This window comes from Opisthocomus hoazin, chromosome 1 (genome assembly GCF_030867145.1).
Source record: "Opisthocomus hoazin isolate bOpiHoa1 chromosome 1, bOpiHoa1.hap1, whole genome shotgun sequence".
Lineage (NCBI taxonomy): Eukaryota > Metazoa > Chordata > Aves > Opisthocomiformes > Opisthocomidae > Opisthocomus > Opisthocomus hoazin.
The window spans coordinates 101,012,987-101,032,566 of NC_134414.1; the positions used below are offsets into that span (position 1 = coordinate 101,012,987).

The following is a 19,580-nucleotide window of genomic DNA, read 5'->3' on the forward strand; positions in this document are numbered from 1 at the left end:
CCGAGGTGAGAGCAGGAGGAAGCGGAAGAGGTGCTCCAGCACGGATTCCCCTGCAGCCCCTGGAAAGGCAACGGGGGAGCAGCTTATGCCCCTGCAGCCCACGGAGCACCCCACGCCGGAGCGGGTATCCCCCTCTGCAGCCCACAGAGGACCCCATGCTGCAGCAGGTGGATATTCCCTGGAGGAACTGTGGCCTGTGGAGGACCCTCACAGGAGCAGGTTTGTCCTGAACGACCGCAGCCCGTGGGAGGACCCACGCTGGAGAAGGAGAAAAGCGTGAGGAGGAAGGCAGGGCAGAGAGGGTTGTTATGGACTAACCACAGCCCCCCATTCCCCATCCTCCGGCACAACTCGGGGTTGAGGGGTAAGAGAGTCTGGAGCGAGGGAGTGAAGCTGAGCCTGGGAAGGGCAGGAGAGGAGCTTGCGTCTTCATTTTTGTCTTTGTTTCTCACTACCCCAATCTGTTTGAACTGGCAATAAATTAAATTAGTTTTCCCCAAGCCAAGTCTGTTTTGCCTGTGATGGTAGCTGGTAAGCAGTTTGCATGTATTGACCTCGACCCATAAGCTTTTTCGTCTTATTTTCTGCCCCTGTTCTATTGAGGAGAGGGAGTGAGTGAGGAGCTGGTGGAAGTTTGGCCCTTAGCCAAGGTTAACCCACCACACGTGGTTATGCTGGTATTAACATACAGAATATTGATTAAATGGGGAAAAATAAGGTGAATCTTCCTCCAAAGATACAGCATGTTTCTTTCGTTTTTATTTTTCAAATATTACCTTACCTGATTTAATCACAGGCTGTATAAAACAAATAACCTACTGTGTCAAGAGAGTATCAAGTGTGTTTTTTTTAATTCCTTCTCCCCTTCAGCAAATAACGTTTCAAATGAAAATTACTTTGCAGAAATTGATAGGCAAGAAAAATCCTTCATAATTTATAAGCACTTATATGCAGAACAAAATAGTTTCTTGAAACTGAGCAATTAATTAGCTTCCCTGTATTTTGCAAAGCAGGGTTTTGACGGTGGACAACAATTTCAGATTTCCTTTCGCCCTCCACTTCCTGACCAGAGGGCATGGAAATATAGAAATACTTACAAAACTACTGAATATCAACAAGCAGCAACTTGCAACAGTACTCTTATCAAAATTGCAGACAAAACATTTTATGCAAGCATTTCTTATGCAGTAGCCATCCACTGCCAGCACTCTGTTCATTATCAATGACCTTCATCATATTCAAATTTTTCTCCATAGACACATTTTTTTCTAACAGAACAAGCTTCTTGAGGTCTATTTCCTACTTTCTGTGTGACAACAGACAAATTATAGCCTCTTGGCACTTCAAGGTTCCTATTTTGCTTTATCTGGTGACCTCACATCAGAATGTGAGGCTGCATGTTTACTTGATACTCAAGAGCGTTTGTAGACAAACTGACAGACCTAGAAGTTATGGTTAAAAAACACAGTTCCTCTCTGATCATCCAAAATTTTCTTTTTCCTCCCTGGAAAGTTAAAGAACTTAGATCAAAGGCGGAAAAACTTGATCTTTGTTGCCCTGGTTCAAAACGAGTATGCCATAAAAACCCATTTTAATGAACTGCTTGACATTATGCAGAAGGAAGAGACTAGTTCAGTAATAGGCAACATTCTACACAGCTGTTTAAGACCCCAACAGACTGCTGCAATAAACTAAATGAAAAATGGGTGCTACTTAATAGCATGCTGAAAAATCAGTACTACTAAACTGTAATAGTCGCTTTTAAATTTAAAATGAGAACTCCATAAACACAAATTAAATGAGAAAGAAGGCTAGTCTAACTTAATAAAATCCTGGCATTTACCACTGCTAGATTATAATTAGTAAAAAAAATTACAGAATTATTTGGTTTTGTAATCTTTTTAGTGCAGATTACAAGATTCTGACACTTTAGATGGGGGGGTGGGTGGTGGAAATCACAATTCCATCTGCATGAAAAAGCAAACCCAGAACGAACAGAAACTTAAATGGTTGAGGCTGAACTGTTCAGTTAAACGGGGTAAAAAAACCCTTATCTATATGTATGTATGAATTAGAAACTTAAAAAGACTAAAGTAATTTCTGAAGCAGCTGTCATTCTTGCGACAACTAACCACTTCACTGGGTTCATCAAACGCGCAAATGATGATTTTGAGGTTATTCTAAAATCTGTCCTGAGCAAGGACTGCTGAGCTGCACTTCTGAGCTGCACTTAGCTCAGCAAAATGAATGGAGTGTACACATGAACTTACATAGATAAGGATTTTTCCTGCGTTGCAGCTACAAGAACTGTAAGGTGAGTATCAGTAACAGGATAAACAAAATATATAGACAGTGAAGTTTTCTAAAATCATAGATACTGCTCTTCAGACCAAGTATCACTTCTGCTGAAAATTACCAAGTAGAAAATTTGCCTTCTAAACATGTCCAGTGTAAAATTTTTAAATTGTTCTCACCAGTTCAATTTTTAAAAAATATTTTAGAAGCTTCTGAATTCTCTTCAGCGTTTTGGGAGACATTATGCATCTTTTTGGAGGCAGTGTGAGAAAGAACAGTAAGGAAAGGCATTTTTCTCTCTGTAATAGATAAATTCTGCCTTCCACAGGTCTTTTATTCTTCAGGATATAAGAATACTCATGGATTTAGTCGAATGACTGCCATGAAAAAATAACAAAATTTTATTTAAATAAATATTGCATGCATACGCACATGACTTTTAGTTGTATCTGTATGTCAGAAGAAATCATATGGAAGACTGGAATCAATTTTTTGCCTATGTGCTTCTCGGTTCTTCTTATCTCATCTAGAGTAGCATTAACTGAAAATCATCACTGTATGAAGACTCAGCAGTGGAATGTATTCCATGTGATACTTGCTGCCATCCAATTAATTGTAAACAAATTACTACATCAAAGTGTTTGCTGACTTTGAAAACACTCAATGCCTGAATATGTACAGACATTATACATCTTATTTCTAGAGGTAAACTTTCTTATCAGCCAGTTTAGAGGCATGCTGGTAGTCTGGAAATTTATAAAATTGCTAATTTTGCTGATTTTTCCTGTGGATAAACAGAGAGCTTCAGTCTTCAGGTGTTGTCAATCTGATATCATTCACAAGCACTAAAGATAAATTTTGACTTACCTTTGACAATTTAGTTTCTATGATTCTTTCCATATTATTCCAGACAATAGGGCTATGCTTTCCACAAGAAGAAGAGCATATACAGAGACCCAATCAGATTTTGTCATCCCTAAGGCAGGGGACTGATGACCAAGATATCAGAAGGAGAGTCTTTCAACAGCAGTAGTATCTGAACGATGTATAAGGAAACAACTGGAACAAATAATTTTTAGGAAAAAAATGTGAGGTACTAATAAACATCACCATCTGACCTCTCACAATAGCGTAATAAGAATTATATTAATAAATTAAGGAGTTTCTAAAAGACTGGGATGTCCAGAATAATGTGGAAGGAATCAAAGAATCACACACAACAGATCAGATCGGTCAATACTTTACTACTTTTAATTCCTTTCCACATTACTCCAGACAATAGAGATGTTTCAAGTAGGTGTACATAGAAGATGAATAGATTTTAAAAAAGAAAAAAAAAGGAAAAAAAAAAAAGCAATTCAGCTTCAGCACAGGAGACTGTCTGAAGAAAGTGTATTTTAAAAGATGCATCAGCAGACTGCTGGACAACTGGATCTTAGTGTCCAGAAGACAAACAAAGCAAAGATCATGTTAAGCAGACAAATTATAATAATTGATTCAATGGCCTTTTTTCAGCCATAAAACTATGATGGAGAAAGTAAACCTAAACTGACTTTTAAACACATTAGCCTCCCGTAAGCACTCTCATATCAAACCAGATGTGAAGTGGAATTTCTGAGAGACAGTAAACCACAGTTGTATCGTTTAAATAAAACAAAGTCTATCAGAGGGAAAGCTTTGAAGAGGCTCATGTTTTTTATTTTTCAGGAAAAAAAGATAAAGAGTGAAATAGTGCTCTTGCTTTGCAGAGGAAACACTACCATTTAAGTGAAAGATGAATATTACTGTAGGACCTCAGCTTACAAATATTTACCTCTCCTTGGAAAACAAAAGATTTGCTATATCATTCAGACACTGATGATGAAAAGGAAAAAAAGTCTATGTGTAAAAAACCCAACATTTCAAAAATACGATTTTTGAACTGGGGTCCATAAAACCACCAAGAAGATCCAGTTTGGTGAAACACTGGCACAGGTTGCCCAGAGAGGTGGTAGATGCCCCATCCCCGGAAATGTTCAAGGTCAGGCTGGATGGGGCTCTGAGCAACCTGGTCTAGTTGGAGATGTCCCTGCTCCATTGCAGGAGGGTTGAGTTAGATGACCTTTAAAGGTGCCTTCCAGCCCGAACCATTCTGTGATTATTTTTACATTGATGGGAACAAAACAAAAATAAGGAACTTAAAAGATCCTCCCCGAATTCCCTAGTCTTATTTGCAGGGTGCCTTCCTGCGCTATTTTTGTAGTAAGTCTAAAAGGCTAGCTGACAAAGAAGCAAGAGCACTTGATATTTATGTGCTGTACTTCTATTAAGAACATATAAGATGTTTTCCAGTAAGATGATGACAGTTGTGTTAGGATACATGAAGATACTATATGATTCTGAAGCAACTTAGGGGAGCTAACTAATAATACATAAAAATTAAGCTGGACTGGATTAGCATCGTGGTACATGTGACATTTTGCTGCTAAAGGTAAAAAGTGAAAAGGAGTTAACTATCCATAGATAAGACCTGACAGTTAGTATAGAACCTCACACCATTTAGGTCTATACAGTGATCTTATATTGCACTAGTGAAAAACAGGAGAAAATAAGTAGATTAAGTGGAGGAAATAGAACGTGTAGACTCAATGGCTTTTTTTCCTTCAGGTTTTTATACCATGTACTAGCTAAAAATCCCAAGATTTAGCATCATCCCAGATATTTGATATCTGATAAATATGATGTCACATTTATTTAGGAAAATACTGTGACAATTCATACCACATTGTGAAAGAAAAATTATCCAAGGAAGAAGACAGAGATCATAATGTGAGATTGCTCTATTAAATCACTGACTTCCCAAAGGTTCCACTACCCCAGCTGCATCATAACCATGCAAACACGGACTGTTTCCTGTCTACATCCTGTTCCATAAGCGTACACTTACCAATTATGATGTAACTACTAATTAATCTGTAACTACTGTGTATACTGCCTAAATGCCATCTTAAAGTACCTACTTCAATGCTTCAGATGAATACACTTTGCAAAATTTGCCACTTCTCATCATGAGAACTGCAAGAAGAGACCTTCCGAGATTGGTAGCTCATGAAAACAATTTCCTGTAACCTAGAAGATGACACATGCTTCTTATTCATTACATTGCAGCTTGTGGGCAAACACAGTGGAGTAAAAAGTATTTCCTTACATTTTCCCTTCTGGTCTTTCGAAAAATGAGTTATGACTATGTCCTTTTTTTGGTACTTAATAATAATTAAACTCTCTCAACAATAAACTCAATTGGGTTGTTAGCTAAAAAAATACAGTCATGTTCCTAAAATCTATTCCACAGACATTGCCATTAATGACATGTAGTATAATGTCATAGCTTGTTATCATGAGCTCCCTCACACCTCTGTTAAACAACCTTCTATGTCTTTGAAAGAACACTGTAGTTCTAATCCTTCTAAACAACACGTCTATGTCTGGACTTACATCAAAAGATTTGGACTGGTCTACTTTCAATACCTGGGGCTTAGTTAAACTTTATTCCAAAAATGTCCTTTTGCCCCAAAAACAATTTACACACACTGGAATAAAGATGTCTTTTTTAAAGTTTAAAAAAATCTGTGGTACTAAACAAAGCAAAAGCTGTACCCTAGAAAGCAGGCTTTGAAGACACTGAGGGAGAAAAGTCCCTTCTGCTTGTGTTCTACATACAATCTGGGCTCATCAGGAACACAAGCGTGTCAATGCAAAAAGGTAAGCAAAATGGCACAAACACAGATGGGTGAAAGTAAGAAAAAAATTTTAGAACCTTTCTAACCCCTGAATGTTTTAGATATTGCAACTCCTAATTTAGGAGAAAAATAATACCACAAAAGAGAGGGATCATCATCGATGTTGAAGTGATTTGGGATAATAGCTGAGTTTTTATGCAAGATTAAGGGAAGAGTCCTATCAGTTGAACTTCACTACATTTACATTACTTTCAGTGTTGACATGCTTCTTCTCAAGGAAAGCTGACATTTTCTGGTTTAAAAGATAAACTACTCCAAGCAACACAAAATACAGAAAGAGAAAAGATTTCTGTTCTTGAACACCAATTTCTGTTCTTCCTTCTTCTCAAGGAAAGCTGACATTTTCTGGTTTAAAAGATAAACTACTCCAAGCAACACAAAATACAGAAAGAGAAAAGATTTCTGTTCTTGAACACCAGGGTCATCTACATATGGATTTACACTAGTAATGAGTATATGCTGCTAGAGTATTGTGGTAATACACCTTACCTAGATACAGAAAGATGAGTAAGTATTGCATTTTCTGTAAGTATAAGGCAGTGTGTTTTCTGTATTGTAAAAACTTCAAGTTGTATTGAGCCCTGAAATGGGTTAGAACTTTCGCTTAACACATATGGGGTGATAATGTAAAGTTGAAGAAATAAAATCTTTCAAGTGCTGTGTAGGGGACTGTCTAGTAATACGCCTTCAGGTAGAACTCTGGAAGGGAAAATAATTGCCAGATGACAGATGAAGTTTGTGATATAAAGACTGGAAAGGAAGATCAGAAGAACGCGATAATGAGTCTCTTAAGGAGAAAGCTTGAAACAACTAGTAGAACTGAGACCTTCCATTATATATAAATGAAGTGGAATCACTCCGGGTATCCCTGAAAACAGGAGGAATTTGAAGCTGAAAGTAACAAGTGCTAAAGAAAAGGCTACAAAGTGGAAATGACAGTTGAGAGAGAGGAAAAAAAAACGACGGCAGACTGATATGGCAGAAGTTGGGATGGATGAGGTAAAAGGTACAGATTCAGAGAAATATTATACTCATAAGGCTTAAGAAAGAAGCTTCTATAAATACTGCAAACAGAACCAGAAAGGAATGAAAACATTTTTACAAAGAAAAGGAAAGACTGGACCAGCACTGGTAACTGCATGGATGTTGAGCACATGAATGATGAGTGGGATGACAGAACAGTAAATGGTAGCAGGAAAGGAAGGACATGACAGATTTGGAGAAAAACACAAGTTGAAGTTGAGGTTTCTTTTGAGACAGCTGGTAGTCTGAAAGAAAGTACACTGTATCTGACTACCTCCAGCAGAGTAGCTGAAACAGAAGACGGGTGAAGTTGCTCAGTGAGACTATAAAGAAGAAAAATAAGAGAATCATAAACAAAAAAGTGTAGGAACTATCACTAAGAAAAGCAGTGGCTGAAGTACAGAAAATTTGAGAAACACAGGAGAAGTAAAGAAAGGAGTGATCTTTTTATTAAGGAAACAGCAGTAGCTTAACTGAATGGGTAGTTTCTTTGCAAATATGTATCTAGGTCTCTGGGTAATAAGATATCTGGATATTTGCAGGGTATTAGCAATATCTGGAACAGAATGGAAGCTGTTGGTGTGCTTATACTGGATTTGCTTTTCATTTTAAAAAGCATATAAAAGCCACATTGATGCAGACATTTAAGTAATTAGATTAGGAAATCTGAGTTCTTGAAGAAGCGTGGTACTGAGAGGAAGTTACTCGTTTTGAAGAAAAAAACATGAAAACTAAGAAATTTTTTTGTTGTGCTCTCCTACTCTGGCTATGAAAGCATCAGAAAATTGATTGGGTCTTCATCTCTGCAGCTGATTAAAGCATAACCCTATTGTCTGGAACAATATGGAAGGCAGCTAGAGGAAATAAAATCCACAGAAAACAAAACACACTCAGTCAAAAAAATATACATACGTATCAAGGTATTGATGTCTTATGCAATAATTACAATGAAATATTAAAACAGAGATAAGAATCACATGTGAAAACTAGTAAGATTTTGCTATTAAACAGCATAGCATTCTGACAGAAATTGCCTAAGAAACACAGGGGAGCACTGACGATGCTGTAGTAAGTCCTTACTCAATTGCTTTGATGTACATTTCAATCCTGACAGCATTTTTATTTGATTTGCTTTGTCAAGCATGGAAGAATTATGCCAAAGATTGTATTAATGTGGAAAATTCTTTGCTTTTTTAAATTTTATTTTGATCAAACCAGTGTAAGCTCCTGTTGAGTAACATTTAGAGGGGTTTAATACTCAGTATACATACGCATCACAATGTTACATTCTACAAGCAATTTAGTTTAACGTCATGCATTTATAATATTAACAAAGTCTTTAGTGAAAGATTATTTTTGAGCTCTTGTTTTGCAGGTCAGGCTGTGTTGGAAGAACAGAACTCTGCAGTACAACATGCATAATATCACATAACTTTGAAGGAAAATTTCTTACCTCCAGCAACCAGACCAGATTCTCCTAACTGAATTGCTACCCCAAAGCCACCAAGCTTTACTGGGGCTGAATTTTCTTTTGAGGCAAGCAGAACACAGTGTGGCTGAAAAGACAAAAACCCAGATAAATTATTATATTATTTGAGAAATACAATTTGCATTTTAGAACCTATTTTCATAAATTTGCAAACAGAAGCTAGAATTTCCAGGTTTTTTTTTAAAGAATTTCTTAATTTCAGATATTTTTTCTTCTGGCATGGACTCCTTTTCATTGGCTTCCCTTTCAATGGTCCCAGGCATGGCAGAACCCTTTCAGGACTTATCAGAACTCACAAGGAACACAAAGTGAAATCATAATAAAATGTACTTAAAAATTAATGCCTATAATTTCTTACCTGGTATTACTTTTTCTTTTTACCTTTCACCCTTAAGCCTTACACTGCTTCAATTCTGCAGCAGAAATATCTTGCCTTTGAAACATTTTGTGTGATTTTATCATTCACACAGACAACATAAAACACTATTTTGAGCCTTATTCACAGAATTCACCGATCACTTTCCAACTGCAGAAAAGGAACATCCCTGGGATGTTTCTAACAAATATTCCAGTGAGGGGGAAAATTCTTTAGTTTTCTAAACTGGATTTCAGGCACAGTCAACCATATCTTTGATTTTCCACAGTCTTTCCACTAATAAGAGTGAGGTCTAATGTATAAAAATGGCATAATATTATACAACAATTTGGATGGATACTGACTGGTGAGGAAGAAGCAACATACAGAAAAAAGCTATTAGAACACAATTTAATATTTAATACACATAGTCAAACTACTACATTTAATACAGAATGACTTCCTGCATTTACTCAAAACCTCCCTTTGCAGTCAACTGTATTGTTTAAAAGGAAGAACGTCAAATTTGTATATGGCTTCTTGAGAATATGTTACTGCTTAAATTAGAAAACTAGGAACTCAAAATAGTGTGAAGGAGCTACAACAAGCCCAATCTCACTACCTATAAAATTATCACCTGTAACCACCAATGTTTTCTTTTAAAAAGTGTCAGTTGTATGAGAACAAGCACATTCAAGTAAGAATGCACAGCCTGTTTACAATTCTGACTGAAATCTGCAGAATCCTATAAAAGCTAGATTCCTAAACAGATGATATATTAAGTAAGTTAACATGGAAATTCTCATTTCAAATGTTAAGGAGAATACTAAGCCAAGACAATGTTCTTGAGATAATCATTAAATTTAGGCTACCTTATATCAGGACTTCTAGAATGCACTTTTAAATTTGCAGTTTATAAATGTAAGTTTCAATCCCTTACATCCTATTTGAAATAGTATTGCCAGGTGGTATTATCTCTGCATATTATATTTCACTTCTGCCTTAGTGAAATTGTTAAGTTGTACACTTTGGGCACTTTCATATTCTCTCATCACTGTCATTTTGAGTGAAAAAGATTAACCCCAAATTTCTAGCCCCAGGCAAAGAGGAAGGTAGATGGGAGAACTATACCAACACAAGAAAAATATACCATTTAGCTGTGGTGTTGATTTATCTTTACCCTATATTTGAAAAAGTGATACTATTTCCATGACAGCACTAAAAAGAAGACAGGCTGTACCAACATAATTGTCATCCAAAAACGAAGCTACTGGCACTGCTCGCCAAAAACAGTTTTTGAGAAAAAAATCCAAATCTCCAATTCAGAGTAAAACTCAGAGAAAACTTCATTATAGAACCTCTCCCAGCAAGTCCAAATTAATGATGAAATTGATCTTTTCAACAAACTGAGTCTTCCTAGTTAAAAATGTCTTTTAAAAAAAAAAACAGTTGCAACACTAGTTAAACTTCCCCTTGTTGCTAATTGTACTGTGTCAGCTGATTCTCATCACTTTCATACAGTAGTTGGTGCTTTAGCTTTCTAATAAGAGGACTTGCATGTTACTCCTCCCTGTCTTCACCAGCGGCTTTGAAAATCAGCAGAGGCTCTTCATATATAAATGGTAAGTGGCTTCTTTTATACTTAAGATATAGTAAAACAATTTTCTATTAAAATTTCTCTTAATTGCAAAGGTACTGACCTTCAGACCCTGTCTTAAATATACCTGTGTTTAAGCATGCCTGCTTGCTTACAGATGACAAAACTTATGACAGCAAAATGTTATGTTTCTAATGTATCTGCAGTGTAACTGACTTTTCTCTCTCTCATTGACCTAAAACTTGTCGCTACTTATGCAAGTCATGATGTCAAGTATTTTTATAGAAAAGCAACATAAACAAGAAATTACAGTAATAGGTAGGTTTCAAGATGTATTTGAAAGTATCATGGTTTTTAATCACACTTTTAAAATTACTTCTTGCCCTGACAATATGAAATGGCACATATGAAAACAGAAATATTTTTAAAACTGCTAACATATTGTACAAATTTAATTCAATTGCAAGATCAGCCAACACAGGATGTTAAAATATTTTACACTGTCCTCTCAATAATTCAGATTCTGTATGTACGTTTTACCTAAAGTGCTACCATTTTCACAGCTGTAGCTATATCACACATTTAAATGTAAATTTGCATTTTTAAGACCTAGCATGCAAATGAAAAAGTATTTGAAAGTCATGATATGGCAGTGCTTCATTGTTGCTTTTTTCTTGTTACTGTTATTGGACAACTAAGTTCAGAGTACCAAAACCGATTCTGAAGTTTTTGTGAGATTTGCCCCTTCAAAAAAAAATTATAAATAAACTTATTTATGGAATCTTTTACAGCTATGACATACAAATTGAGGCCAAAAGTTGTACCATTACTAATCAGTCTTAACCATCTCTCTAAACAGCTTATTGTGATTCTGCTCTCCTAACCACACACGTTTTTGGTTTTCCTTCTTTGGTTCAAGCTGACTTTTATCTTCCAGATGGTACCTTCCTGGTCAAAAACAAGCTTAGTGAAATTAAAAGGTTTGAAATGAAAGCAAGGAAAACAATGAAAGCAGGGAAGATGTGAAAACAATCCATTACTTCATTAATGTGGTTTCCAGATAATATTAGTTTCTCTGCATAATATTGATTTATCAACAGTCAAGAAAAGGAAAAAAATATTTAAATTTACATGAAGATATTGATTACTAACAACAAGCTACTGTAATAGTACTGAGTCACAGTGTTACTTACAACAGATTACTTCACAAAAAAATATTATTTGACAATTGTTTTTCTAATTGAAAACTAGTGACTTGCATGCAAGAGATCCTGGGTACCTATTTAAAATTAGTATTGATGAATTTAGACTTGTTTTGATATATTTTATGTACTTTGTATCAATGCTGAGAATACTTCACTTAGCTATGCTTACCCATTTTTGCATCTGAATTAAAGTTTTCTGTGTCAGAAAGACTAATCCTAACATCAGAACTTAAAATAATCAGTTGTACTTATAAAGAAAAAAAATTAAATTTCTAAAGTTTGCAGCAAAACATAATAGTTGATTTTTAAAACAATACAAGACAATAATATAGATGCAATTACAAAGATAACGATCTGTGCGAGTACTCTGTACCATCTGTTCTTGCATACTTCACTTGAAGAAAAACAGGGAACTGGTTATTCTAGACTTACATTATATCATGATACCCAGCCGAAAGTCCTTCTACTCAGCTACAGTGATACTTTGGTGCATTTTTGTTTTTCAGTTATTGCCTTTTATGTTTATATCACATAAGACTGTACGCAATAAAGCAAGCAAACACTTGAAATTGATCCATTGTTCATTTAATTCTTAAAATTTCTCTTTGCATCCCTACAGAACAGCTAAAAAATCCTCACAAATGATGGCTGCTGCTTCAGCTGATTTACTGACTGTTCTTCCAGAGAAGGAAGTCGTCTGGAGTAACCAAACTAACCTAGCCATAAATGCCTTGGAAATTCAAAACAATGCCAGTTGTCCCTTAGATGACAACTCACTGTCACTTCCTTTGATAGTTTTTTACTCCATTATTTTTGTCATTGGATTGGTTGGAAATGTTATAGCCCTGTTTGCTTTCCTGTGCATACATCAGAAAAGGAATTCTATCCAAGTTTATTTGATAAATGTAGCTGTTGCAGACCTTCTGCTGATCTTCTGTCTTCCATTCAGAATACTCTATCATGTTACCCAAAACACCTGGATGTTTGGACTGATTTTATGCAAGATTATAGGAACTCTATTTTATATGAACATGTATATCAGCATAGTACTGTTGGGACTAATTAGTCTAGATCGTTATGTAAAAATAAATAAGTCTGTGAAGCATACTAAAATGTTAACTACTACACAAAGTATACGAATTTGTTGTATGGTGTGGGCACTTGCACTAACAGGATCTATAATCGTAGTTGCACCATCTTTCTTTAAGAGTGAGGACAGCAATTCTACTATGTGCTTTCATTACCGAACTAAACACAATGCAAAGACAGAAGCAATTTTAAATTATATTCTTGTAATAATTTTTTGGATAGTTTTTTTCCTTTTGATACTTTCATATGTTAAAATTGCCAAGAACCTTCTGAAAATTTCAAAGAAAAGAGCAAATTTTCCCAACGCAGGAAAATACACCCAGACAGCAAGGAACTCCTTCATTGTACTCATTATTTTCACCATCTGTTTTGTTCCTTACCACGTGTTCCGGTTTGTCTACATTACATCACAGTTACAAAATCCGTCTTGTTATTGGAAGGAAATCATTCACAAATGCAATGAGGTGATGCTCATATTTTCATCTTTTAACAGCTGCTTAGACCCAGTTATGTATTTCCTAATGTCCAGAAGTGTCCGTAAGACTGTATTCCAACTGATTTGCAGCAGACTTTATGGAGATTCAAGCCTAACTCTAGAAAGCACTTCAGAAATAAAACTTGGACAATATACACAAGAGCGATTCTCTACTACCACCCACCACTCAAGTTCTGTAAAGAAGAAGTCTCTGATTTGATTGTTGAAATGAATGAATACTGTTTCTCTCTGTCACTCCAGGACATCAATTTAAGTTGTACTAAAGGCAATACTGTACAGCTACTAATCCTGCCTCTTTCTTCCTGTTAAAAAATGAGAAGTATTACTTCTGTTTGTGAAAATGAGAAGTTACTTTTTGGAAGTATTTCACTTTGTTTATCCAAGAAAACAAAATAGGAAGTTCTCAGACATCTTCTGCTGGACTAAACTAGAACACTAACTCTTTAAGGAGATTTCCACAAAGTTGTTTGAACCTGTATAAGGAATCTTGTATATAGACATTAATATTACCAACTTGTGTATGTAAATAATAGGTGAATTTTGCAAAAAGTAAATTGTGTCCTACTCAAAAGAGCTATACAAACCCCTATAGATTTTATGTATTTCTCTGTTTTAATAAGTTTCAAAGAGATCAGCATTTTAACTATATTTGTATAAGTATTTTTTCCAAGAAAATATTTGAGAATTTAGCAACATATGTGGCTTAAAAATGAGGTAAAGAATACAATTGCCATTAATTCAGTTATAATTACAGAAGATACACTTCTGTTTTATTAAACAGCAAAATTAAAATAGTCAAGCCTCCTAAGCACCCTATTGTATTTTCAACATTTTAATGAATGTCAAGGTCAATAACCTGAGGCAAACTATGCAATGGTTTTGGAAAACTGGAAATTAAAGGAGGAGAGATGACATATGGATGTTTTCAGTTACCTAAGATTTCCTTAAAACTCTTGACAAATTTGGTGACTGCATCTACACAAGTAGTTCAACAAGGAAAATAAACTCAGAGAACTGAGCATACAGAGCAGAATAGAAAAATTAGCTCTCGTGAACACGTGACACACCAGCTCTGATCTTTGCTCGGGCTCAGTCACAGGTCTGCTTACAGATTTCCAAAGCCATGCATATCAGCTGCACGCTTTGTCCCTGGCACAGATGATCTCGTTTCACGTGATTAAAATAATCTTAATAATTGCTGATGCTATGTAAATAGTAATGTAACTACAATGTCCCATTGATACAACTATATCCTCAAACTAAAACCAAACAGGTTTATGTACTTAGGCACAAACAAAAATTTCAAAATATAATGTTGTTTTAAAAAAGGGGGCTGAAGGCGTGGGTTGCTTAACCCAAAGACATGTAAAGAGGCAGTTATACCAAGAACAACCTAAATTTCTGGCACGACAAGCCAGTAAGGTGAATAAATTAGACGCCAGATGTTAAACTCCATGAAATAAGGTTTTATTCTCCCAAACACATACAAGCAATATTGCTCAAGTAAGCTCGTGTAAAGAAGTCGGTCTTAATACGACTATCGGTAACTTCTCTGATGGATCATGTGACTTTTTATGCCAAATCTGTGCCAAAACCTGTGCATTTTTACTAATTCTGTACAATATTCTGGTTTTACAGAAGCTACTCATAAAACTCTCCTTGAATGAAGTAAACATAACAATTCACCTCTGCTAGATATAAATGGGTTAATCTTTATGTGATTTTACTTCATTGAGTTTTGTTGAAACTGGAGATAAACATGTTAAATTACAATGACTAGCCAGTGTATTCTTTTTTTTTTTACAAAAAAGAGTGTTTTTTTTTTAATCTGAGAGAGATTTCTACAAACATGTAATTTTCATAGAAGTATGACAGCAACTGCATTTTTCTTAAACACTTCAGCATACAATTATTAAAGATATTTGTACAATAATTTCTAATTGATTCTTACAATAATTATATTTTTTCACAATTTTTTTATCTATCATCTTGTCATCCTATTATATGTACGCTGAAGCAAGAACTGTCTTGGCTCTGTATTTGTACAGTTCAAGAAACAGCATGTTCCTTGTCCTCTGCAACTCTCCTGTGCAGTATAATTGTACATCATTACATCAGCTCTGGTAAATCTAGTGGAGTTTATAAACCAGCATTTCACAAGATATATACATTATCTCATCAGTCTTTTTTTGCCTATATTTATTCTACTGTGAGTAGCTGATCAATGACACTGATCATCAAGCCGGTGGGGGGGGGGACAACACACAAACGACACTGTGCGGCTTGAACAAAATTTGAATTATTTTCGGGACATGGTTTAGCAGGCATGGTGGTGTGAGGTTGACGGTTGGACTTGATGATCTTAGAGGTCTTTTCCAAACTTAATGATTCTATGATTCCATAATTTTTTTTTAAATATAGTCTTCTATTTAAACCAGAATCTTCATTTACAAGGACTGCAATCCATAGACACCACACAATTTCAAAAATAGACTCAGATCTGTTCAGAAGATCAAGTAATAGTACAGGGCTTCAAGGCTACAAATGCAGTTGACTTTTAAAGCCAAAGGCAAATAGAAATGTGTTCCACTAGAAAAATGCAGACCACCTTAGTATTCTGGGCATGCTTTTGTAAGCTGTGTAACATTCACTTGGTTACTACAATATTATTTTGTAAACAACTAAATACACAATAGGACAACAGAAAAACAGTCTTGCACTACAAGTTCAAGATTCTGGTCCATCATGTGAATAGCGTTACATGGGTTTTTTTGTTTTTAATAATCGTAACAGCAAAATCTTGTCAGTATTTTCTTCAAGAGGAAAGTTTTAAACACCCATACCTATTTACATTGATCAGATGTGTTCTACATGACAGCCATTCTTTACAGATTGTAGAGAAAGAGCAACAGGGAAGCCATCCACAGTATCAGTAAACAAGGCTTCAGGAAAAAAAACATTTTAGAAGAAATACTGAAGAGCAACACTTTCCCAGGACTTCATGCTACACGTTAAAATGTTTCAAAAGCATTTCAATGCAGGACAATCCATTGCTTAAACCAGCCTCTGTACACAAGCAGCAACTATAACTCAAATCTTTTAAAGAGATTTCAGGAGCTACAGTCTAATGTTCGGATTGGGCAAACCCACAGCACCTATAAAGTCAAATGGAATTAGGCAAGCTTGCATGTATAGGGAAAAGTGAATAGGTTTGTTTGAGGGAAGCCATATACCAGAAAATCAATAACAGAGGAACTCTCTGGAAAAGCTGAGAAGCACTGAGATAAAGGTGGTACGGTGTACTTCGACTTTAGCAAGGTCACTTACTAAAGGCTCTAAGAAATCCCTGGGATGTTAGATGTTAATTCTTGTTTTGGAACTGGTTAAAAGTTGGAAAGAAAGCTTGAAAATACACAGCCTTTATTCGTCATCGTATTCCCCAAGACTATGCAAATGGATACATTTACAAATATGTTGAACACTACAATCTGGAATGAGTGAAGAGTAAGGAGATGACAAAGTTTTCAAACGCCAAACAATTATTTAGGGTAATCAAATCAAAAAAATGTTCAAGATATAGCTCTGCTCAACAGCAAGAAAATAGTAAGCAGACTGTTAAAATTAGGAGGAAAAAAATGAGAAGCCATCATTGTGCTATTGTATAATCTGGATGACACAGATTCTATAATTTAGATGATACACATTCTATACAGAATACATTAAGTAAATCAATTCTTCAGCTCAGAAATGAAAATCTGAAAGGGAGCACAACAAGTCTGTAACATCAGGCATAACACAGAAGAGGGGAACAGGAATAACTACATGCTCTTTATCAGTGTGACATCAAGGGAGTAGCAGTTAAAACAAAAAATAAGCCCAAAAAGCAACCATACAAGTTAAAATACTTATGGATTTCCACAACTATGTAATTCAGTGCTTCAGGATGTTAAAGGCTGGATGTATCAACTGGCTTAACACGGCATCTGAAAATAGACAGCATTGTCACATAGGAAAGAATTACTACTGATCAAAACCCAAAGGAGGTATCTTTACTATTTAAAAAAAATATTTAATCCTAACATATTTTTTTCCTATAATCAGTTTTCCCAACTTTGAGGGTAAAATACCAGGCTCTGCAAACCAATATTAATGAAGAGCAAACAGTCCTGAAGCATCTCAGCAGGTCTGCTGAAAGCTACACTGTGACATATCAAATGACGATATAATTAGTCACTTTAACAGTGTCTCTTACTTCTCATCTTAGCAGTGCTTCCTAAGCACTATCAGGGCCAAGTATAGCAATTAGTTGAATCTTCGCTGAATTTCAACATGAAAATCATTCTATTTATTCTTCTTTCTATAAGTAGAGGCTAACTTAACATGCATCTGCACATAAACTGCATGAAATTAATTTTCCTTCTTTATTCAAATCTACAGTACATCCTTAAATTTTGGTTGGTGCACCAAAATGTTGCCTCTTTTCCACTATGCAAAAAGGAGCGCACATTCTTTATTATAATAAATATACATGCTGGCTAGTCACTTCTATACCTTTCAGACATGACAAATACATTAATGGCTATACTGTCATAAAAATATTCCTTAAAATGAATGGAAAACATAAGCCAAGAACCAAAACTGTTTGCCAGAAAAAAGTTTATAACTTGAATCATCAACAAATCAAAGCGTACCTGGTTTGAGTAAACAACAGTACTGGTTTAGGCAGGGACAGAGTTGAAGTTCTTCACAGTAGCTTGTATGGGGCTATGCTTTGGGTTTGTGATGAAAATAGCGTTGGTAACACAGCGATGTTTTAGTTATCATGGAATAGCGCTTGCACAGCATCTGGGCCTTTCCTCCTTCTCATGTTTCCCCGCCAGCGAGCAGGCTGGGGATATGGAAGAAGTCGGGAAGTCGGGAGGGGACACAGCTGGGACATGTGACCCCCACCGACCAAAGGGATATCCCAGGCCACAGGACCTCATGCTCAGCAATTAAAGTTGGGTAGAAAGTTTGTCAGAGCTGCCATTTCTCAGGAACTAGCTGGACATCGGTCAACTGGGGGTGAGCAAGTGGGTTTTTTTGCATCACTTGTTTTTCTTGGGTTTTTTTTCCCCTCTTCCCCCTCCCCCCCCTTTTTTTTTCCCTCTCTTTAAACTTACTAAACTCTCTTTATCTTGAACCATGAGTTTTTTCACTTTTACCCTACCAGTTCTAACCCCCAGCCCACTGAAGGGGGAGTGAGTGAGAGGCTGCTTGGGCCGTAGCTGCTTCCCGGAACTAAACCACAGCACCACTTTTTGGCACGCAACACAGAGCTCAAAGAGTTCAAGACAACAGCAGATTTGACCAGAGCATGTTAGAGGGACCAGGAAAGGCCATCAGAAGAGGCAGCCTGTTTTGCAGCAGAGCAGCCACATGAACAGGAGGGGGAAGAGACAGAAATCATAAACAAGTTTTTGCACTTCTACCCTTCCGATTCTCTTCCCCATCCCACTAGGGGGGAGTGAACAAGAGGCTATGTGGGGCTTACCTGCCTACCAGGGTTAAACCACAACATCAACTTTCATTTCACATTGACATGAACTGTAATTACGATTTTAACCTGCAAATCGGTATTTTTCATGAAGGCAGACAAGTACCAATTGTTTTGATAACACAACACGGAAACATTTAATTAAACAACTTCTGTCACAACATCAGTCAGTGAAAACATAAAAGAGGAGTGCAACTGACATCACTGATAAAAAAGTGAGTGTCACATTATTCCTGGAACTTGAAAATGCATGTAAGGATGCTTTGGTTTAATACTCTCTCTGAAAGCATATACAGAATCAGGGTGGAGGGGAGGGAGCTGTGTTGCGCAGTACAGATAAAGCGTACAGAGAAAAAGAACCCATTGATAATGTTCCACCAATCTGAAATATATTTGTAGTGTATTCTCTGTAGCACTGGGAACCTTCTGCCCACCTTTTTTCCATCACTTACACAAAATCCCAACTACTGAGGGCTCTGCGGAATCCAAGAGAATCGAAAAGGTGCTAGAAAGTTGTCATGATCCACTGCTTGTAGAGTGGAAAAATTCTTGCACAGATGTTCACAGACATCGTGAGAGTGAGAATAACTGGGGGGATGGGATGAAGCTGGAAAAAGCCTTAACATTCAAACTGCACAGTTAGAGCAGGAAGTGTAGAAATAAGGCCGTGAATGGCAGAGAAATGGCTAATTGTGTATTGTAGTACCACAAAGTGA

The 19,580-nt window shown here is 36.2% G+C and overlaps 2 protein-coding genes across 9 annotated transcripts in view; one reads left to right on the forward strand and one right to left on the reverse strand.

The window, feature by feature from the left end:
- The window catches only part of CASK (calcium/calmodulin dependent serine protein kinase), a 227,804-nt gene that overhangs the window by 91,163 nt on the left and 117,061 nt on the right, over positions 1-19,580 (reverse strand). For all 8 annotated transcript variants that reach the window (XM_075430791.1, XM_075430782.1, XM_075430844.1 and 5 more), the window contains exon 6: positions 8,551-8,653. In XM_075430791.1, the coding sequence (XP_075286906.1) occupies positions 8,551-8,653 (103 nt within the window). The remainder of the gene's footprint in view (positions 1-8,550; positions 8,654-19,580) is intronic.
- On the forward strand, positions 10,486-15,247 carry GPR34 (G protein-coupled receptor 34). The gene is made up of 2 exons (XM_075430773.1): positions 10,486-10,563; positions 12,363-15,247. The coding sequence occupies exon 2, from the start codon at positions 12,385-12,387 to the stop codon at positions 13,525-13,527; it is 1,143 nt and encodes a 380-aa protein (XP_075286888.1). The 5' UTR covers positions 10,486-10,563; positions 12,363-12,384; the 3' UTR covers positions 13,528-15,247.

Coding starts and splice junctions, on each gene's coding strand:
- GPR34 (XM_075430773.1), top strand. CDS start 12,385: ATGATGGCTGCTGCTTCAGCTGATTTACTGACTGTTCTTCCAGAGAAG.